The sequence below is a fragment of the Grammomys surdaster genome, unplaced genomic scaffold (assembly GCF_004785775.1).
Source record: "Grammomys surdaster isolate TR1022 unplaced genomic scaffold, NIH_TR_1.0 170, whole genome shotgun sequence".
In the NCBI taxonomy this organism is placed as follows: domain Eukaryota; kingdom Metazoa; phylum Chordata; class Mammalia; order Rodentia; family Muridae; genus Grammomys; species Grammomys surdaster.
This window is the reverse complement of record NW_021604618.1, coordinates 22,948,527-22,971,206: the sequence shown is the minus strand read 5'-3', so window position 1 is coordinate 22,971,206 and position 22,680 is coordinate 22,948,527. Positions and strand designations below refer to the sequence as shown.

Here is a 22,680-nt window from a genome sequence, read left to right as displayed (position 1 = left end):
GTAGAAGCCGAATTTTAAAACTTGACCAAGGCCAAGTAGTAGTGGCACATACCTTTAATTCCAGCACTTGATAAGCAGAGGCAGGTGGTAGATCTCTGAGTTTGAGGCCAATCTGGTCTACAAACCAAGTTCTAGGACAGCCAGAGCTGTTATACAGAGAAACCCTGTCTCAGAAACAAAAACAACACAAACAAAAAAAGTTTGATCAAATCCTCGTGGCTAAGCCTGCTTGCCTGACATCCCCACCTCCAACTTCCCCTGCTAGGCCTGCATGCTTATTTATTTCTATAGGTGTAGGACTGTGGTCAAGTGTGGAAGTCAGAGGAGAAACTTGGGTGTTAGTTCTCACCTCTCTTAACAGGATCTCTTGTTTGCAGCTTCATATGGGAACTAGCTGGCCTTCCTTTTGCCTCCCATTTAGCTGTAGAGTATCCAGTTCTATGTGGGTTCTGGGGATTTGTACTCAGGTCCTCACCCTTGCCTGTGAACTTTTGCCCACTTAGTCACCTCCTCAGCTCTTGCCTGTTTTTTTTGCTAACTCATAGCTTTCTCTTCTTGTCCATCTTCTTCTTCCATGAAACTGTAGAGATCTACAGCTTACCTATCCTTAGAACTGCCCTCAAATTTCACAAAAATAAAAATAAACACTTGTTCAATCCAGATACAATGACAATTGTACAATGTATTACCAATATTTGGCAAGCAGAGGCCAGAGGATTGTTGAATCCAATTCTCTCTCCATCCCAGGTAACTGTCTTCTATAAACCAACTCACTCTACTTATTGACCACACTAATATAAAATAAGCCTTTCTCTCTATATTAGAATAGATAGGCTTAACTTACTTTAAGCTTTTGTGAGTCAGATAACTTGAATGCTTCTCTGTTGTATGTGTTAAGCTAAGAGTATTTTTTTTTCTGTTACTTGGGATTCATATTGGAGCCACATTTAGTTGAAATTCGTTTATTTTTACAGCTTGAGTCATTAATAGAAATAAAGATTACAAAACTACAAAGAACACTGATAGTGACAAAATAATGAATATGTTTATACATAAAATACACAAAAATTCATACAAGGAAAATGAATAGATGTTAAAGGAGATTTGAGATGAAATATAAATAAGGACTTTACTGACTTGTCTATGTGAAGATCAAAATCTCCACACCATCCTTGTATGGCACATGTATAAAGGCTGGAGACTGTAAAGACAATCATCTGTTGCTTTAACAGGGACCTGTGGGGGTAAAGATCCTGCTTCCTTGTGAACATCTACTTTACTATCCACCAAGAGTATGATGAGCAGGTTCGCTAAACTCCCACAGTGCAGAATGCAACAGTAAGGAAATCTTGATGCACACATTTTAAAGGAAAACAGATCTCAGTTTAAACATAAGGCAGAAGTACTTACAGTACTGATATAAATGAGAAAATCTTGGGACAGTTGTTACAATCTCTACTTTAAGTACACTAGCTTCCATCTTAAGAATAGCCCTAAGAGTAGATAAAATATATCAGTATTTTCCATTACAACCCTCTAAACTTTAGCCAGATATGATGCCACATGTCTGTGATTTCAGCACTTGGGAGGCTGAGGCAAGGAAAATGTGTTTGAGACCAGCCTGGGCTACACAGTGAGTTTAAGTTCTACCTTGGCTACATATAGGAAGTACAAAAACAAAAACTTCTAAATTGTTAAAGAAGACAGTGTTTCTTCTCTGTTGGCCCCAAGTCCGCCAGCACACATCCACAGCATTTATTTCCCAGGCAGTCCTAAGAATACAACCAAGTCAGTGAGTGATCTGCTAAGAGGAGTTATGAGACTTAGTGTCATCACACTCACGGCTGTGACTTAGCACAGCAACTCAACTGTTACATTTGTTAACTGCTCTCTACCACCAAAACTATTAGGGATGAGGTGCTCTGCAATGCTGCCAGGGACCAGGACCAAAAGTACATTCTACTTGGTATGAACCAACATCCTAGACTCTCAGAAGGAAAGAAAGTATCCCACACAAACTACATTGTACAGTCTGATCGCATTGAGCTCTTCTCATCCTCTTATTACAGAAGTTTCTAGATGGGTCAGCTAAGAAATCACCACTTTATGAAGTCTTCAAAGGATAACAGTCCTGGTGCGTAGCTATTCTTCAACCTCACAGGAATAATCATGACAGTTTTAGACTCAGGAACATTTCAATTCAGAAATGTTTTTAAAAGATGTAATGCAGTATCATAATACAAAATCTTCTATCTGAAGAATGTTCAACTCGCTTATAATAAATTATCATACATATAGTTGATCAATTTTAAGCTTCACTGAAGAGAGTGAAAACATGTAAAAAAGGTCAATTTGATCCTAATGAACCTAAAATTCTGGTACTCCACTGTGCTCTCTCTTACTTTCATTTCTCTATTTTGTGTGTATAGGTACATACATATGATGACACATGTGTGGACATCACAGGATCAAATATCTGTGGGAATCTGTGATCCTCTTCTGATACATGGATCCCAGGGATTGAACTCAGGCCGTGAGGCTTGAAGCAGGAGCTTTTCCCACTGAGACATCTTTCTGGCTCTGCTATTCCAATATTAAGAAGGCTCTTTCAGTGTTGCTAGCAACAAAACCTATCAATATCCCTGTCATAACAATCTAGAAATGGACTTCTTTGACTGCATGTAATAAATCGAAAGTAAAGATGGCATCACTTGGCATTAGAGGTTTCAGTGTAAGCCTTAAGAAAAAAAGGTAAAGGAGGCACTATATCAAGTTCATGAAGATGACTTTCTTCAGTTAGCATTTTGGGGATATACAGGGAAATTTCCTTTTGTAGTTCTCGCCACTTGAGAATATTCTCTGTCAGTTCTTCTGTCTTGTTCACCAAAATATCCATCTTAGCTAGAGCTTTGCTCTGTAACATTTGAGATAAAGAAAAATAGAAAAAACTTGTTATTGATTACAGAAATAAATACTTCAAAAATTAGCATCTGATCTTTTTCTAGTCCTTTTTTTTTTTAATTTTTTTCCTCTAGATTTTTTTTGTTTTTGTTTTTTGTTTTGTCTTTTGTTTTGGAGACAGGGTTTCTCTGTATAGCCTTGGCTGTCCTGAAACTCACTCTGTAGACCAGGCTAGCCTTGGACTCAGAAATCCCCCTGCTTCTGCCGCCCAAGTGCTGGGATTAAAAGTGTGTGCCACCACTGCCCAGCTTTCTAGTCCTTTACTGCAAAAATTCCTTAAAACTGTGGATTGGGATGGGGGTAGGGAGAAAGATGAAGGTGGGCTAGGGATGGAGATGTAGAATTCTGTTTAGACATCAAGACTGTAGATACGAGTAAGTACAAGAGCCAAAAGAAACATCCCTTGTAGGAGTCTGGAAATACAGAAAAATGTATGGAATGGAAATGTCAATTTAGGACTTGTTAGTGTGTAAATGGGATTAGAAACCTTGCCACTAAAACAAACAAACAGAAGACAAACCAACTGTGTGTCCACCCCCACCCAACCCAGCCTTACATATGTCTGTCTGTGAGTTCACGTCTCCTCTGCCATCAGTTTGAACTCTGCTTTCTCAGTACATGTTCCGTTTCGTCCTCCCTTCTCCTCATCCCTTATCCACATATAGGCATGTGTGTGACACCAAAGTTGTCTTAAACTGACTCTAAAGGTATAGTGATTGAAGTCTGCAATTCTGAAATTTTCTTTTCTTCTGGTGCTGGGGATGGAGCAAAGGCCTTTCAGGTACTAGGTAAGCACTATAGAGTGGACCCTTGACCCTCAAAGTCTGTGTTTCTAACATACTCCAGACGGTAACGATCCTCTCCGTCCATACTAGGGCTCAATCTAGTCTATTCAATATTTGCCCCATGAGTAAAAGACAGTTCTGACTAATCCACTCCTGTATTTTTCTTTAAAAACTGAAAATGGACTGGAGCAACAGATTGGCTGCAAGAGTACACTTGTTGCTCTACTAGAGGACCCAGGCTTGATCCCCAACAACCACAGAGCAGCTCATAATTATCTGTAACTCCAGCCCCAGGGGATTGATATCTTTTTCTGGCCTCTGAGAGCAGTAGATACACATGGCACACACAGATACATGCAGGCAAGACATTCATCCATATACAAAAAAAAAAAACAAAAATGAAAAACAATGGTCTAGAGACATGACTCAAAGGTTAAATGTGCTTCCTGTTCTTCAAAAGGACCAAAATTTGGCTCCCAGCAACCCTGTCAGATGGCTCACAACTGCCCTAAGGACTCTGACATGTCAGGCTTGCTCTCTCGTCTCTTCTCTCTCTCTCCCTCCCTCCCTCCCTGTCTCTCTTTCCCCCCTCCTCCTCCCTCCCTCTCTGTGATGCGAATGCACAAACATACACACATTTTAAAATAAAAAACAAAAGTAAAAACCATGACCTTCACTACCAACAAAAAATGCAATGGCACCCCAGTATTCAGAAAGTAAAGTCTAAGTTCTTAGTCTACTGGGAGGCTGAATTATGAGCACTTCTGTGAGCTCAAGGTCTGCCTGAGTCATATAGTGAATGCAAGGTCATCCTATGCTAAAAAATAAGAACCTGACTAAATAAATAAACCTCTTTTTGGTTTTTAAAGACAGAGTTTCTCTGTGAAACAGCCCTAGCTGTCACAATTACTAACAATTATAGGTACAAGGCACTATGCCTGGTTAAGAAAAATTATTTTTATGTTTCATGATTTTAATAATGACTAAGTCAAAGTGAAATAAGCCAAGCAAAGGACAAACACGGTAAGTCTTGTCTCGTATGTATATTCTATATTTGAATGGTCTATGTGTCTGCCTGCTACGAAAGTAAAAGGGAGACAGTGAGCAGAGAGGAAGAGACATTAAGGGCTGAGAGAGAGAGACTGAAAGAGTAACAGTTCATGTGACACGCAAACAAAAAGAGGCTCTATCTGGAGGAAGCGACAGGGCCAGGAGATCTGGATGGAGGAGATGAGAGAGGACAGCCACAGGAGAATGTACCAGAACAAAGGTTATCACACATCTATGTGATATTGCCATGATGAAATACATTGTTTGGTATCTTCGGGGCCTGAGGCTAGCCTGAGCTATATGAGACTATCTAAAAAATAAAACCAAGACCAAAAAGGTAAAAGGTAATACAAGGTAATACAGTCGAGATCCTAGTATAAGAACGGAGATCAGCTCTATTAATGATACTCACTATTTTCTTTAGGTTTTCTTCTAAATGAGGGATATTTCTAATTGTTTCAAGATGAGTCTCCAACTTCTCAATGAAAGTCACAGCCAGTTCCAACATATGCACCATATATCTGGAAGAGAATGTTACAATTTGAATGTAAATTTATCCCACAGGCTCCTGTGTTTGAACACTTGGTCCCTATTGGGTGATGCTGTTTGGGGACTTACTGGAGTTTGGGGCACTGGTAGATGTAGATCACTAGGGACAGACCTTGAAGGTGTTCTCCAGTTCCTAATCCACTGTGATGTGAACAAGCCATGCTGCAAGTTCCTGCCACCACAGATGGAGCTGCCCCAGCCACAGTCAGTGCCTTCCCTACCATGCTGGATGTATTACCTCTAAACTGTGAGCCAAGTCAAGCTCCTCTCTAAGTTACTTCTGTTAGGTATTCTGAGACAGAAGGAGAAAAACAATAACCTTTCTTCTTTAGTTGTTTTGTTTCTTTTCCTTTAATTAGGACTGTTAATTTGAAATAAGTAAATCTAATGAGTATCATTAACCTTTTAATGGAATTATCAGTGGTAAATAAGGTTCTTCTCTTTTACTTAGGGCAAAATTTAGGTTGTCATACAAACAGAAAAATGGAATAATCTAGGCATCATGGTATTTATCTTTAATTCCTGCACTCAGGAGGCAGAGGCAGGTGGATGTCTGTGAGTCCAAGGCCAGCCTAGTCTACAGACTAGTCTATAGCCAGGGGGACACAGAGGAACACCCCAAAGATTAAAAAAAAAATAGAAAGACATAGTCACGATAACTAAAATCTAACTCAAAGGAACTGGGTGTGTGGCACATCTTTATTCCCAGCACTTGAGAGGCGGAGGCGGAGGCAGGAGGATCTCTGTGACTCTGAGATCAGCTTGGTCTACATAGTGAGTTTTAGGCCAGCCAGCACTACATATTGAGTTCTATCTCAAAAAAAAAAAAAAAAGACAGAAAGGAAGAAAGAGAGAGAGAGAGAGAGAGAAAGAAAGAAAGAGAAAAAGAAGAAGGGAGGAGAGGAAGAGGAGGGTGACAACCTTCAATGGTTGGTAATAACCATCACACATAAAGCGACTTTCCTAAAAAAAACCTCATATTGGTTCAGATAACTGAAAAGACACCAGGGATAAATACACTGAAAAGTATCACATAATTTTTCTGAATCTGCATTGGTAAAATCCTCAAAGTCATTACTTAGCTCATCTTTTTTTTTTTTCCTCTTTTTTGGTTTTTTGAGATAGGGTTTTTCTGCGTAGCCATGGCTGTCCTGGAACTCAGAAATCTACCTGCCTCTGTCTCCCAAGTGCTGAGATTAAAGGCGTGCGCCACCAACACCTGGCTTAGCTCATCTTTTTGTTGTTGTTTTTGTTCTATTTTTAAATCACTTCCCCGAGACTGAGATATATTATCTATAGAAGTAAGTATAAAGTCCAATGCACAACTTTTTTCATCCTCAACTACACAACAAATTTGAGGCCAGCCTATATAAGACCCTGTTTCAAACAAAAAATTGTTTCCAGGTTTTGTGACCCTCTGATTCCCATCCTCTCTATCTTTCTTTTGTTTTTGTTTTTAAAATATATTTATTTTTATTTATTTTATGTATATGTGTACAATTATAGCTGTCTTCAGACACATCAGTAGTGGGCAGCAGATCTCATTACAGATGGTTGTAAGACATCATGTGGTTGCTGGGAATTGAACTCAGGACCTTTGGAAGAAGAGTCAGTGCTCTTAAGCACTGAGTCATCTCTCCAGCCCCCTCTCTATCTTTTGAGAGAAGGTCTTGATATGTAGCCCCGGCTGGCTGTATTGAAACTAGCAACTAGCTCTGTAGACCAGGTGGGCTTCAAACTCATAGAGATCCACCCTCTGCCACCCCAGTGCTGGGATTACAGGTGTGTATCACCATGGCTAGCTTCAGTTTTTGATTCTCTTATGGTTTTTATTTTCTCAAGACAGAGTTTCTCTGTATAGCCCTGGCTGTCCTGAATCTCACTCTGTAATCCAGGCTGGCCCTTTCTTTTTACCAGTTATATTTTAAAAAGAAAGGACACTTTCCAGTTTAATGCAGTAACACTTGTAATATTACATTGTTTTGTGAATTATGCTACAACATAATTGCCATGCTAAACAAAAGCTACCTTAAAAAGACATGCACAGCCGGGCAGTGGTGGCACACGCCTTTAATGCCAGCACTTGGGAGGCAGAGGCAGGTGGATTTCTGAATTCAAGGCCAGCTTGGTCTACAGAGTGAGTTCCAGGACAGTCAGGGCTATACAGAGAAACCCTGTCTCGAAAAACCTAAAAAAAAAAAAAAAAAAAAAAAAAAGACATGCATAATTCTCCATTTCCACTTCTTGGTCTAACCTGTGATAAACAGCTTCCAATGGCAAGCTCTCCTGGCATATGGGTCTCAGCAGTCTTTGCCTGATGGCGTGCTTCTCTTTTAGCACTGCTTCCAGATGATTATTCATGCTTTGCAGAACATCACATTTCTCCACTACATAAACCAGAGATGGCAACCACAGTGAGCAACAGGAAAAGTATGTTTTAGAACTGTTAAAAAATGTCTTCCTTGGAGACTGCAGAGATCAGTGGTTAAGACTGCCTTTCCAGAAGACCCCAGCCCAGGGGGTGGCACTATTAGATGGTGTGGCCCTGTTGGAGTAGGTTTGTCACTGTGGGCGAGGGCTTTTAAGACTCTCTTCTTAGCTGCCATTATTCTGTTAGCAGCCTTTAGATGAAGATGTAGAACTCTCAGCTCCTCCTGTACCATGCCTGTCTGGATGCTGCCATGTTCCTGCCTTAATGATAATGGACTGAACCTCTGAACCTGTAAGCCAGCCCCAATTAAATGCTGCCCTTTACAAGACTGGTCCCAGAGTCTGTTCATAGCAGTAAAACAGTAACTAAGACAGAGTCAGACCTACTCTAGGCAACAGAGATCCTTATCTCGAAAGCAGATAACAAACAAGTCAAATAAATTAACTCCACAATCTCTGTAGACATCTTTCTTACTTTTGGTTTCTTTAGTAACACAAGTTTTATCTTCATTTTCGACTACTTTCTCTTATTTATTTATTTATTTATTTATTACCAACAACCGAACTATAGTACTAAATTATTTCTTGTGTTTTTCAAATCTACATTTTATTTGGCTTTTAAAACCAGTGCCTATTATATGATGGTATAATAACCATAATAACAATCATCAATTTTAACACTTAGTTTCCCCCCCCATACACCCCTTTTTGTTTTCAAAAGGACCTATTTGAGAATAGATGGTAGGTAGCCTAGCCTTTATTCCTCAGAAAAAAATTTACAGCATGTATGTGTGTGCTTGCAGGAGAGCCCACATGTGTGTCAAGGGACCAATGTCAAAGAACAGTTTTTAGGAGTTGGTTCTCTACTTCCATGTAGGTCTTAGGGATTAACTAAGGCACCGGGCTTAACAGCACATGCCTTTGCCTGCTTAGCTATCTAGCACACATCTTTTATTATTATTATTAATTTTTTTTTTTTTTTTTTGGTTTTTCGAGACAGGGTTTCTCTGTGTAGCTCTGGCTGTCCTGGAACTCACTCTGTAGCCCAGGCTGGCCTCGAACTCAGAAATCTGCCTGCCTCTGCCTCCCAAGTGCTGGGATTAAAGGTGTACACCACCACTGCCAGGCCACATCTTTTATTCTTAAAACTTTATTCCAAGAACATTCTCTTATAAAACTACAGAATATTCCCAAAATCAAATTTTTTTCCTCAGGAATTTTATTCTCTTTAGCTTTTTTTTTTTTTTAAATCTCTAGAAACTTAACCTAGGGCCTTATATATGCTAAACAAACAATCAATGAACTGCATCCCCAGCCTTTCCCCTCAATATTTGTTTAAAAAGCTTTAGATTGTTAATTTATTTAATTCTGTGCATATGTGTGTGCATGTGTGTAAGCAAGTGCCACAGTGTTCATGTGGAAGGCAGAGAACACTTTTTCATCTGTTATCTTTTACTCTGTGGATACCAGTATTTGAACTCAGGTTACCAGGCTTAGTTGAAAATGCTTTTACCCACAAGGGTTTTTACCACTACCTCATCTAACTGGTCCTATTTGTTTTGTTACATTTATTATTTTGTATGTGGGAGTGGGTGCATGCACACATGCTACAGCACATGTATCATGCAGATCCTGGGGACTAAACCCAGGTCCTCAGGGTTGGTAACAAGGGCCTCTGCTTCCTGAGCTATCCTTTAGCCCTGTTTGACTGGTTTTTTGAGATAGAGTTTCCTGTATTCCAATCTGGCATCAAACTCATTATGTAGTCACAGATGACCTTGAACTTCACTGCCCACCTCTGCCTCCCTAGTGCTGGGATTAAAGGTAGGTGCCAACAGACTAAATATGGAGTGCTAGGAATTAAATCGAGAGCCTTATACATGCTAAACAAGCACTTTACCAACTTCAGCTATATACACAGTACTTTCAGACAATTTAACACTCATCTCTTGTCTCTGAGTAGTTACTATAGTTTGGAAACATTTGAGTGTGTCCCACAAGCTTTAGCTGCTGACAGTTTAGTTGTCAGTGTGCTGGTTCTGGAATGAGGGGTGGAGCTTTCAAGAGGAGAAGCGAGCAATTATGTCAGTGAGAGTAACACCCCAGTAAAGAACTTAGTTCAACTTATTTTTAAGACCCTACCCTGCCGGGTGGTGGTGCACACCTTTAACCCCAGCACTTAGGAGGCAGAGGCAGGTGGATTTCTGAGTTTGAGGCTAGCCTGGTCTACAGAGTGAGTTCCAGGACAGCCCAGGCTACACAGAGAAACCCTGTCTCGAAAAACAAACAAACAAACAAACAAACACCCTACCCTGCTAGGTATGTAGCACATGACTTTAATAAAAATATTAAGGAGGCAGAGGCAGGTGGATCTCAGGGGTTTAAGGCCAGCCTAGTCTACATAGTGCCAGCCAGGCCTTCATAGTGAGACCGTGTCTCAAAACAAAACAAATAAACAAAGCCCTTCCTGTTGCAGAGTGCTATTATTTCACTACCTTTTAAAAATGTTATTTTTATGTGTATGTGTATTTTGCCTGCATGCATGTGTATGCATTATGTGCATGCCTGGTGCCCATGGACATGGATTTCTTGAGACTGGAGTTAGATGACTGTGAGGTAATATGTAGGTGCTGGGAATTAAACCTTGGTCCCTGGAGCCAGTGCTCTCAATCAATGAGCCAGCTCATTATTCTACTTCTTAAACTCTGCTTGCTTGAGCTTCAAAACAAAATAAAATGAAAAAAAACATAAATAAAAACTTAGTTCTGCCCTGGTTAGTTCTCTTGGAACCAATGTTATAAAAGAGTGAGACTGATCCCTGGATTCTCTGAATTCTTGTCCTGCAATATGACCTTTCTTGTCAAGACCTCCAGTGCTGGAATGGCATCACCACAGATGAGCTAATGTGTCCCTCCAAACCTGTGAGTGAAGTAAATATTTTTTTATCTTGTACATCATTAAGCCCCAGATACTTGGTTGTGGCAACAGAAAGAGATTAGCAGAGGAGCCAGCCTGGCCACGTTTCCACTAGTCAAGTCAACTGGACTGGTTCATTGCTAGCTAAAGCTACATAGTAAGACTCTGCCTAAAAAGAATAAAACAAAGGGCTGTAGAGATGGCTCAGTGGTGAAGAACATTGATTTCTCTTCCAGAGGTCCTGAGTTCAATTCCCAGCAACACATGGTGGCTCACAACCATCTGTAATGGGATCTGATGCCCTCTTCTGGTATGTCTGATCACAGCAACTGTGTACTCACATTCAATCAATCAATCAATCAATCAATAAATAAATAAATCCAAAAAACCCTGAAGACATTTTAGGGCATGTCTATGGAGCAATACCTGGGAAAGATTATGACATTAGAATTCTGCTGCCTGGTGTTAATATGCTGGTATAATTCAAGAGCAAGCTGAAATCCTAGTGATTATTCTCTTAAGCAAACTTACCCAAATAGGAAGGATGAATAAGATCTGCTGTATCTTTTTCTAGCTTCAGAAGTTCAATTTCCAGATTATTCTACAAGAGGAACAAAAGTAAACTTTAGCTCACTCAGAAATCATTCCAAAGTTAGAAGCTTAAAACACCGATAAAAATGGACAAGTTACAGAAACATGGTACAAGACATACATACATTCCTTAAGTGGGATGGAAGGATGGTTTATATGAAAGCCAGGAAAAATCACTGGAGGTTTTCAATTTAGTATCTTGACTTCCTGTTCTACAATTAACTAATAGAACAAGCCTCTATCAGCCATGCAATAGACATTGTTTTAATTGCAAAAGAATACTATTTAAATCAATTAAGAAGTATTTTGTTTGTTTTAGCTTAAAGTTGAGCATCAAACCCAAGGCCTCTTGTAAGCTAAGCAGCCACATTTTCTCTAAAATATACCCCAGCATACTACACACTTTTTAAATGGAGACGTAGAAGTGAAAAATTCATACTTTTACCTGGTAGATTTCAGCTTGAATATCTGAGATCTGCTGTAATCTGGAAAAATTCACAAAGCAAGGAGCCATTTTCTTAGATATATCTAATATCTCCTATTGGTAAATGAACAGAGAAAGGATAGTATGTTACAAAAAGTTAGCATACTGAAATAACATACACAAGGGACTAAAAATATTATGTCCAAAACTGCATCTAACACAAAGAACACATCAAAACAGTAGATGCATATCTTCTGTTTTTATTTGATTTTTGATAAGGCCTCATGAAACCCAAGCTAGCTTGAGCTGGCTATATTGCCAAGAATGTCCTTCAACTTCTAATCTTCATACCTCTATTTCCTAAGTGTACAGCATAACACCAGGTTTGTGTCTATATGTGTGTATGTGTGCACAAGAAAGACAGACAGACACACAAACACACACACAGATCAAGAGAGCGATGGGGGTAGGGGGCAGAGAGAATGTGTGTGTTTTGCATATATGTGTGCTGAGATTAAAGAGGTATCTAACCACTGCCCGCCTGGATTAAATTTTTGATAGTTGAAGTTTCACTCTCCAAGATCCCTCTGTCCTTTGTACTGACTAGACAGGATAGTTAAAAGGGAATATGTGGGGAACAACCACCTTTGCATCTTTCAGGTCCTTGATTGTGGTACTAAATTTCTGCAGTTCCTCCTAGGATATAATACTATCTTTGATTCACTATTTTTCCTGGTAGAGGCAACTCCAATGTCTTCAATTTGGCCTTTGAAAACATACGGCCCTCACTCCACAGGTCAGGAGACCAGTACGGGAACTCTGCTGGCTTCTAAGTATGTCTACCCCAAATACACGTTCTGAACGGGAGTAACTGCAGGACTGGTTCCGGGACTCACTGGATTGGTATATCTACCCCAAATACACATTCTGGAACAGAGATAACTGCAGGACCGGTTCCGGGACTCACTGGATCTAACAGTTGGTATACCTACCCCAAATACACATTCTGGAATGGAGGTAACTGTAAGACCAGTTCCAGGACTCACTGGATCTAACAGTAAGTTGGACTTCAGCCAAAACTCCATTAATCACCTGACCTTCATAAGCACTTATGAGTCTATGAGCATCGTGACAGAGAACATGGCTGCAGGCAGAAATAGCATGGGAGCAGAAGCTAAGAGCTTACATGTTGAGAGCCAAGCATGAAGCAGAAAAAGCTAACTGGAAATGGTATGGGTTTTACAAACCTCAAAGCCCATACTCAATGACAAATGCCCTCCACCAAGACCACATTTCCTAATATTTCCCAAACAGGTGAAATCCTTCCACCAAATGGGTACTTGGTATTCAAATATATGAGTCTATAGAGGCCATTCTCATTCAAATTACCACCATGCATATGATTAGAATCAGATGCAATAGGAAGGAACATGGATACTAGAAGAAAAGAATGTTTGACCTAATCTATCAACCATAGTAGAGAAACAGGACTGGAAAGAAAGATGCCTCAGCATTTAAGAGCATTTGTTGCTCCTGCAGAGGACCCAGGTTCAATTCCCAGCAAACACATGGTGGCTCACTGCAGTTCCAGGGGATCCAATGCTTTCTTCTAACTATCATGGGCAACGGGCATGCATATGGTGCAAATACATACATGCAGGCAAAATTCATTCATACATAATATAAATATTCATTCATAAGATAAATATATCTTTAAAAAAAAGGAGTAGAGAACCCCTCAAACCATGCCTGAATGTAAACAATTCCTTCCTTTAGAACTCAGGCTATAACCTGGGGCCCTTGTAGTGAACTACTTTCAATCTTGACACTGTATCGCTCTATATTCTATGTTATTCCTTCCCTCAGAACAAAGTTATTTTAAATTCTTTAGGTAAGAGGCCAAGAACCTAAATATATCTAGCCCAGACCCCAACACACTAGTAATATATTGACTAGACTGGGTTAGACTGGCTAGCCAGCAAGCTTCACCTGTATCTGGCCCTAGCTCTAGGACATATACCATCACATTCTGCTTTTACCTGAGTACTAGGAATCTAAACTTAGCCCTTCGTGACTTTTTGATAGGCAATTTATTGATTAAACCACCTCCTGAGCCCCAGTACCTGTTTTATACAGTGCTTTGGATCAAACCAACGGCTTTGTGTGACCTAAGCAAGCACTCTATCAACAAGCTACATTCTCAGCCAATTTCCTCTTTTCTTTTAAGGGTTTAGCAGGGCATGATTGTACATGTCTTTAATCCCAGCACTCAGAAGGCAGAGGCAGGTGGATTTCTGGAACAGAGTGAGTTCCAAAATAGCCAGAGCTAAACAGTGAAACCTTGTTTCAAAAAAGCAAAACAAGACAAAAAAAACCCCAAAACAAAAAACTGGCTAATATGTGTTACCTGGTAGTAGATAAAATCACCACTGTACAGTGCCTGAGATCATCTACGGGTACCTTTCTATGGTTTAGGAACTTGCATTCTCTATAAACACTTTCAAGAAGAACACTGAGTCTCAAATGTGTTAACTATGAAATAATCCAATAGTTTTATGACAAGAGAACGGCACAATGCAAGGCAAGAATACTGCACAATGTGGTAGAAAGAAAACAGGGAAGAGTGAGGAAAGGCTGCTGAAGAGTGCTGTGCCAGCTCCTGGGAAACCAGTTAGCCAGGGCTGCTCACACACTCGAAGCAATGGTGGGTCTTCAAGAAAAGTCCAAAATCTTTCACAGCGCAATGCTATCACAGTTCACCTTTATAATTTTAGCACTATTTATTTAGAGACTGAGCCTTGCTATGTAGCCCTACATGATCTGTAACTCACTAGCCCTGGGATTACAGGTGTGCACCACCATGCCTGGCTGTTAGCAATTCATTTTAAAAGATGACATGGCAAAAAGGAGAGGGTTATGGGATCTAATTCTGGCAGCTTGCTGAGTGATACTGGATGGTTTCTTAGTCTTTTTAGGTGTTTCTTTTTTGTTTAATGGAAACAAGGTCTCCTCACTCTATCTTAAGCTAGCCTTAAATGATGAGCAATCTTCCTGCTTCCAGTTCTCAAGTGCTTCCAATTCTTGTGTCACCCTATCTGCCTGTTTAGGTTTCTTAAACCCTTTACGATATATCTGAAGCCTCTATTACCTCTTTCATACATCAAAACCAAAACCCACACAAACAATAAAACCAAGCAGCTGAAGAAATGGCTCAGTGGTTAAAAACACTGATTGTACTTCCAGAGGATCTGGGTTTCATTCCCAGCATCCACAAAGCAGCTCACAACTGTAACTCCCATTCTAGTGGACCTGACACCTTCACACAGACATACAAACAGGCAAAACACCAATGTACATAAAATAGAAATTAACTATTAAAAAATTCTTCAACCATGTCTGCACTGCTAATTTCTACAGATGAATTAACTTTCTTCAACTTTCTTTTTGTATCAGTTTCCTTCCTTCAAGCTTAATGTGCTTGACTTCTCACTCCCCCATTCCATCAGCCATTTTCTGTTATTCCTTCACATATTCAATTTCTTTCTTCTGTCTACCTGCTTGTTGTATATACACGTCTAAAACAGTCATTTCTTGGACTAATCTTTATTCTTGTCTCAAAGTCTTCACAGTGCGACAACATACACAGAAACACTGAGACAAACAGACACACACCTTTAATAGATGCTGCCCTAAAGAGGCTCCGCTAGAGTTCTGTACTCAGGGCCCCAGGTATGTTTCAATAATTCCCATTAACAGACGTTGTCGAAAATACTTTTCAAAGTACCTGCCAGTATTTCTTTCTCACTGCCCCCCCCCCCCCCAGTTTAGAGTAGTGGTTCTCAAATGAGTGGCTTGCAACCCTTTTGGTGGGGTCAAACGACCCTTTAACAGACCTGACATGGGTCCCTTAAAGACCATCGGAAAACCACAGATGTTTACATTAGGATTCGTAACAGTTGCAAGATCACAGTTATGAAGTAGCAACGGAAATGATCTTATGGTTGGGGGGGGTCACAAAACATGAAGAACTGTATTAAAAAGTAGCAGACTTAGGAAGGTTGAGAAACACTGTTCTAGAGGAAGTAGTATCACTGGAGGAAAAAAAAGCAAAGCGTTGTACCACCTCCCACAAACTGGCCTGGGATAATCCGCAGGCACTCAAGTGCTCGGAACATCACCCACTCCGTCCCTCACACTCGAAGAACCCACGGGAGTATGGTAACGGACGCAGTCTCCAAGGGACGCTACCAGGTACTCAACACAGTCCTCAATTGACTCACTCATGCCCGCATAACCAGGACCACCACCTCACAGCGGAATTCTGTCGCCAACTTGATGACGCCGTCGCCGCCACCACGTACCTCAGTGACTATCCCCGAAGCTACCAAGTGGTTCAGCAGTAACCCAGCTGCACTCTGCGCGGACGCTGGGTCCCACGGGTTGGCGGCAGCCATGGCTCCCGCACACCTCTGGAACTGGCGCGAGGAGTGAGGGGCACACAGAGAACGGGCGCGCGGTTTGATGATGTCACAGGGCGTTCCTGCCCGGGCGGAAGCCCTGGGAGCGCGTCTCAGGCGAGCGCTGGTCCCGGGTGTTCCCTGGCGGAGTCGTCTCTGCACTGAGCGGTAGGAGGCGAGTCTCAAGCGTCCTGTTCCGACAACAGCTATCGGAGGCTCCCTGGCCCTTAACTCAGCTGCCAAAGCATCAAGACTTCGTGGTAGCGCTGTCTGCTCACCTGCTTTCTCCTTGCCACTCTTGGGCTGGCCCCTGGGAAGTAGGGATAGGAAGAAGGTGACAACTGGAACAGGAGACCCAAACGGGAGATTTAGCGGTGGCTGTATGTCTAGACTGGGCGGTGACAGCTATGCTTCTTTCCTGCAGGCAACTGAGTCGTGGCGCTAGGATGGGAAACAGTGCTCTCCGTGCTCATGTGGAAACAGCGCAGAAAACTGGTGTCTTTCAGCTTAAAGACCGTGGTCTGACTGAGGTGAGACCTGAGGGGACCGGACCAAGAAACTAAAAGGGATAGGGATAGCGGGGTGGCGAAGTCTATTGGTGCAGAATTTTTCCACACTGTAAGCTCCTTTCTCCAGTTCCCCTCAGAGTTGCAGAAGCTGACAAGCAATCTTAGGACGATCGATTTGTCCAACAACAAGATCGACAGCCTACCACCTCTGATAATAGGAAAGTTCACTCTGCTAAAGAGCCTCTCCCTCAACAACAACAAACTGAGTATGGATTTTGTGCCTGGCAGCTTTTGCTAGTAATCAGCAGTTATGGTGTTTTTCCTGTTAGATGATTTTTGTTATGAAATCAGTTTAGGGGATTCAGAATGTTACAGTATTGAAGCTTTTATCTCTTGTAATTTAACCTAAAAGCCTCCTTGGGTAGTATAATCATTATTACTAGGTTAACTTGGACTTGGAAGACTTTTGGGAATCGATGTAAACAGTTATCTAATTTGGGGGGCAGGGTGGAACGCGAGGATCTTTTAAACTTCCCCAGATTGTCCCCCAAGCCCCTTTACAAAAGAAACCCATTATACACATACACACTTTTCTGCTTTTTGATGACTTCTTAATCTCCCAAACACTGTTTGTGAAACCTCATGACATGTGAGAATTCTATGTAAGAAGTTAGGCCTGGTGACTTAGGCCTGTAACCCCAGCTACTCAGATGCCGAGGCAGAAAGATCCTAATTTCAAGGCTACCCTAGACAACTTGAGACCCTGTCTCAAAAACAAGATGAAGCAGACTACCATACTTTTTATAAATTTCATTAGTTCTATCAGATTTAGGTTTTTTAAAAAAATTCTTCTTCACCAGCTGTTCTACCTGATGAATTATGCAATCTGAAAAAACTAGAGACACTAAGCCTCAACAACAATCACCTGAGAGAGCTACCATCTCCCTTTGGGCAGCTGTCAGCTCTGAAGACCCTGAGCCTCTCTGGGAATCAGCTGGGAGCATTACCACCCCAGCTTTGTAGCCTGAGACATCTGGATGTAGTAGATCTCTCCAAAAACCAAATTCGGAGTATACCTGACACAGTCGGAGAGCTGCAGGCCATCGAACTCAATCTCAACCAGAACCAGGTCTTGTGTGTTTTGTCCCTCTTCCCAGTGTATGTTTGCATTTATGGTCTTGTGATAATTTCCTGTTCCTTAAGGGATAATCATAGAGTTGGATAATAGAAGCTAAAAGATATATAAGGTGAACTACTCTAATGCCCAGTATCATGGAGTGGGTTGACGGTAGCTGTGTAATAGTGTTGAAGGTGTTTTTGAGGAAGGTAGAAAAGAGTAAGAGTGAGATAATTAAAAAAAAAAAACCTATTCAAGGTTTTACAAATATTCTCTTCACACCAATTATTTAGTGAGGAGCCATGTCAGGGATGTCAGGGGTGACATAATGTAGGAACGAGACTTATACCCATAGGATCTGAGAGTCAGACGTCAGACAATGTTGAAAAATCCCTAAGTGATAGCTGTTCTGGAACTAGGTTATAATTGGACAATTTTGTATGTGAAATGTTTTGAAGCTCCTTGGTTAACATTAGTATGGAGAAGTCCTCTGCTTTAGATATGAGCCACAATGATGAAACATTTGAGATTAGGTTAGCCTTTAGTTTTTAGCATTTATGCTTCCATATATGTACATTACGCATGTATATTAGCTACTATGAACATGTTATCACTGTGCTAGATTGTAGTTAGCATAATATTCGTTCAGCTTTTGAGGTTGGTTTTGTCTGTTCTCTGAGATTTCAAGAAAAGAATTGTCATTGGTATTAGTTGACTTATTCCACATTCCCTACTGCTAGACTTTAATTTCTCAGACCTTACTTGGGTAACCTGGGGAGCTTAGTGTTTGATTCAGTAAGTGAGAAGTCTACAAATCTGCATTTTCAGTAAGTTCTTAGGTGATGCTTTAGATGCTAGGTAGTCACCAGAATTTAGTGACCTGGTGCTGGAGAAGAACTGAGTGGTACAGTAATTGTGTAGCATGTACCAGACCCTGGTTCATCCTGCAGCATGGGAAGGAAAAGACTTGGAGCTTTAATGGGCAAAGAAACGGATGGGTCAAAGATAGTGTGTTTGGAATTGACCTGGAGGACCTACACAAAGCTACTAAATGGACATGCTGAGTTCATCAGATGAATTATCCAAATGTTTTAGTGAAAATTGTAGATACAAAGCTGTATTTGAGATTATTATGGGCGGTGGTGGCGCACACCTTTAATCCCAGCACTTGGGAGGCAGAGGCAGGTGGATTTCTGAGTTCGAGGCCAGCCTGGTCTACAGAGTGAGTTCCAGGACAGCCAGGGCTATACAGAGAAACCCTGTCTCAAAAAACAAAAACAAACAAAAAAAGATTATTACATAGGACTGTTGATACAGACTTAGAAGTCACAAGTGAAATGGTTTTAAGAATGTTTTCTAGAAGGTGGTGAATGTTAAATAGGAGGCATTAGGGATTTATTTCTGCTTGAATATAATTCTAAATAAAGAGTGGTGGTGGTGCATGCCTTTCATCCCAGCACTCGGGAGGCAGAGAGATCTCTACAAGTTAGAGGCAAACTTGGTTCACAAAGCAAGTTCAAGGACAGCCAGTGCTGCACATAGAAACCGTCTGAAAAAACAAAAACAAAAAATGCCACTCCCCAAAAAAATTTCAGGAGAAATTCAAAAATCATGCACAAGAGGGAGTCTCAAGAAATGGATGGGTAGTCCAGTCACATGCAGCAGTGTGGAAGCATGGAACGTTGGCTTCAACAATAGAGCAGAGGGGTAGGTATCAAGGTGTTCTTGTGGTGGTTTCTGCGTGGCAGCGTACTGGTAAAGTTTTTCCTTAAACTTACATGATTCTCATTATTTTCTATAATAAATGCACAACGCTTTTATTATTAGGTTTTATTTTTGAAAAGCTACTAGTAACCTTCAAATAATTTGGAAGTGGAGGAGTAACAGAAGGTATGTAACAGGCTTATGTGATGAGTAGGTAGTGAGAAAACGGAGGTGGCAAAAGAAAAACTAGGACACATTCAAGATCTGTTTCAGTGTAGCAACATGGCCATTATGCTCTTTGTCCTCTTACTGTTTTGTTGTTCAACAGATATCTCAGATCTCCGTCAAGATATCCTGCTGTTCTCGCCTCAAAGTCCTCCGGCTGGAAGAGAACTGCCTTGAGCTCAGCATGCTTCCACAGAGCATCCTCAGCGACTCCCAAATTTGCCTGCTTGCTGTGGAGGGCAATCTCTTTGAAATAAAGAAACTTCGAGAACTAGAGGGTTATGATAAGGTGTGCATTAGCATCTTCTACATTACTAGTGCCTGCTCCAGAGGAAAAAAAACTGATGAGATAAACTCAAGTGATGTCTACAGTTAGCATCTGACAGGTTCATATTTTGGAGGTAGCTTTAAAACTCGGCCGGATTGTATTGTGCCAAGTGACTTTCTCCACACACTGCTCATTGCACTGCATCCTTTGATGTTTCCTAGCCCCCCCCCCCAGGCAAAAATTAATGCACTTTAATAATTAAGTAGATTTTGCCAAGTATGACAGCAGGGCTTTAATCCTAGCACTTGGGAGGCAGAGGCAAGCAGATCTCTGTAAGTTGAAGGCCAGCCCATGGCAACATAGTGAGACTCTGTCTCAAAAAGAAGTAAGTTTTGTATGAAATTAATCTAGTCAAATTACAAAGAAAAAAAAAAAACATAAAACCTAAGTTAAAAAGTATCCTTATGGGGACTGGAGAGATGATTCAGGAGTTAAGAGCACTGACTATTCTTTCAGAGGAACAGGATTCAATTCCTAGCACCCACATGGCAGCTCACAACTGTCTATAACTCCTGTTCCAACTCCCCCACACAGACATTTATGTAGTCAAAACACTAAAGTATATAGAATAAAAGTAAATTATTGAAAAGTATTCTTATATTTGTCTATACCAAAATGCCATATGTATATTTTTCTTTCACGTTTTTAGTACATGGAGAGGTTCACAGCCACCAAGAAGAAATTTGCATGATGTTCTCCAGGACCATGGGACAGACTTGGAACCTCTGTTGGAATCTGACTGAGTCAAAGGCTCCTGAAGTTGGATACACTGCAGATAACATTTTACTTAATAACTTCTTCCCTTTTTAGGACTATGTCAGAGAAGCTAAAGGAAAGGCATTTAGGAGTAGGAGACAGAAAGAACCCTACATCTTGAGCCGCGTAGGGCCATGGCCAGTGTTGATCTTCAAAACCATCATTAGTTGGGCTCTAAGTGCTGCCTGTTAATAGAGGGCCCCATGCCACAGCTTGAGATTTTGTTGAGTTGCAGACTGCCAGCTTCCATAAAGTCGGTCCCCATAACCTGTGTGTTAACACTTCATATTTTTTATGAAATTCACGTTTGTGGGAAACAGGTGTGACTAAGGATAAATGCTTTTGCTCCAGTACATTAACTCAACAGCAGTGTTTACACTTGGAACTGGGCTGTACATAAATATGTAGCTGTCTTAAAGAGAGCTTTGTCAAGGGAGCACCAACTCAACAGCCACCAAGAATGTCCCCCAAGGCTGCAGTAGCAAATTTTTTTTTTTACTATTGCAGGTGCCTTATTGGTAGAGGGCTCTGAAAGAGCTAAAACTATATGCAAAAATTATAATTTTTGTTTTTAGACAGGTTTTTGCTATGTAGCCCAGGCTGGCCTCAGACTCAAAATCTCCCGACCTCAAATCTCCCCTTTCCTCCACATGCTGGGATTATAGGCATGCGCCACACTCAGCCTACTTGTAAGATTTTAAATTAATAATCAAGGTTTTCCTGAAGCTTTGTTAAAAATCATGTGCTATTTCTGGTAACTCCTCCCCCTTTTGTATTTATAACTGTACTAATCAGATTACCTTCAAGAAACCATTGCTACAATATTTTAAAATAACCTATGTTTATCATGGCTATTCTCTGAATGAGAATATTCTAAATAAAATATTTTTAGTGAACTTTGTCTGGAAGCAATGTTAATCATTTAAAGAACTTTTAACCTGTTAAGTAGTCCTTTGCTCTCCGAAAGTAAACCAGGTACCATAAAGAAAAAAAAAGCCTGTCTTGAAAAAGACAAAAAGAAAGAGAAAACTGGGAGGATATGTTTCATGCTCTTGTTTGGTTTGATGGCAATGAAATCCTTGCTGCCACGCAGACAGAAATTGGGAACTGGGAATTGTGCTTAAGAGAACGTGAATGTAGAGAGAGAAGATTTCAGATTGTTACTGGTAAGAACATCAGGAAGCTATCATAGGGATTGTTTTCTGAAGTCTTCTCTCTGAACAGTGCCTTTCACTAACAAATCTGAACCTATAAATAACGTGCATGTGTTCATTTGCACTCCCACTCCTGTAGGTATCAATAAGTACCACCTTTTCTCCAGCCCCATTTGTATGTCCAACCATACCAGATTATACTGCTCCAGAATGCCTTTGTGTTATTCAGTCAAGAAAAGCCATCTCTCTTACTTGGTGCTGACCAGTTTCTAAGCTCCTTCCCTAAATCTAATCCGAATTAACTACACCCCCCCCATCTGCTGACAGAATACTTTCCACATCCTATATTTATCTCTCTTGCTAAACTGAAATGCTTGAGGTTAAAAACCATACAAAAGGCTGGAGAGAGAGCTCAGAGATAGTAAGTACTTGTCCTTGCAGAGGACCCAGATTCAGTTCCTACACCTACATGGTTCCAATACCCTCTTCTGGCCTCTGGGCACTAGGCATACATGTGCTACACATACATATTTGCAACCATAATACTCATAAACAAAATCTTTTTAAAAAACAAAACAAACCTACCCAATATGCCTTAAATTTTAGTTTGGTTTGGAGTCAGCTAGTACATGGAGTAAGGTCACAGGCACTGTACAAAAGCAATGACTTCAGGATAAGGAATCTGAATAACAATATGAGAAATAAACTAGGAACCTAATTAGGA

The 22,680-nt window shown here is 40.7% G+C and overlaps 2 protein-coding genes across 9 annotated transcripts; one reads left to right on the top strand and one right to left on the bottom strand.

Annotated features, from left to right (window-relative positions):
- Window positions 1-946: 946 nt before the first annotated feature.
- Window positions 947-16,199, bottom strand: Haus2 (HAUS augmin like complex subunit 2). 3 transcript variants are annotated; one of them, XM_028767170.1, is made up of 6 exons: window positions 16,068-16,199; window positions 11,728-11,820; window positions 11,223-11,292; window positions 7,600-7,732; window positions 5,209-5,317; window positions 947-2,914 (listed from the first exon to the last, which is right to left on the bottom strand). In XM_028767170.1, exons 1-6 carry the CDS (start codon window positions 16,158-16,160, stop codon window positions 2,708-2,710), a joined length of 705 nt encoding a protein of 234 aa, XP_028623003.1. In that variant the 5' UTR covers window positions 16,161-16,199; the 3' UTR covers window positions 947-2,707. The 3 variants fall into 3 exon arrangements, with proteins under 3 accessions (XP_028623003.1, XP_028623004.1, XP_028623005.1); XM_028767171.1 differs by lacking the exon at window positions 16,068-16,199 and adding an exon at window positions 15,987-16,010; XM_028767172.1 differs by lacking the exons at window positions 7,600-7,732; window positions 11,728-11,820; window positions 16,068-16,199.
- Window positions 16,105-21,698, top strand: Lrrc57 (leucine rich repeat containing 57). Of its 6 annotated transcripts, none has more exons than XM_028767167.1 (6): window positions 16,105-16,338; window positions 16,588-16,693; window positions 16,800-16,938; window positions 17,533-17,801; window positions 19,822-20,007; window positions 20,696-21,698. In XM_028767167.1, exons 2-6 carry the CDS (start codon window positions 16,610-16,612, stop codon window positions 20,735-20,737), a joined length of 720 nt encoding a protein of 239 aa, XP_028623000.1. In that variant the 5' UTR covers window positions 16,105-16,338; window positions 16,588-16,609; the 3' UTR covers window positions 20,738-21,698. The 6 variants fall into 6 exon arrangements, with proteins under 6 accessions (XP_028623000.1, XP_028623002.1, XP_028622999.1 ...); XM_028767169.1 differs by having other exon boundaries at window positions 16,228-16,331; XM_028767166.1 differs by having other exon boundaries at window positions 16,260-16,497.
- The last annotated feature ends 982 nt before the right edge of the window (window positions 21,699-22,680 follow it).

Excerpts from the sequence above, each read along its gene's own strand:
- Haus2 (XM_028767170.1), bottom strand. The coding sequence starts at position 16,160 with ATGGCTGCCGCCAACCCGTGGGACCCAGCGTCCGCGCAGAGTGCAGCT. Across the intron at positions 7,733-11,222 it reads TATTCATCCTTCCTATTTGG|TGGAGAAATGTGATGTTCTG; the intron begins GTAAGTTTGCTT and ends TGGTTTATGTAG. Across the intron at positions 5,318-7,599 it reads TTGGAAGCTGTTTATCACAG|ATATATGGTGCATATGTTGG; the intron begins GTTAGACCAAGA and ends ATTCTCTTCCAG.
- Lrrc57 (XM_028767169.1), top strand. The coding sequence starts at position 16,228 with ATGATGTCACAGGGCGTTCCTGCCCGGGCGGAAGCCCTGGGAGCGCGT. Across the intron at positions 16,332-16,587 it reads AGTCGTCTCTGCACTGAGCG|GCAACTGAGTCGTGGCGCTA; the intron begins GTAGGAGGCGAG and ends TCTTTCCTGCAG. Across the intron at positions 17,802-19,821 it reads TCAATCTCAACCAGAACCAG|ATATCTCAGATCTCCGTCAA; the intron begins GTCTTGTGTGTT and ends GTTGTTCAACAG.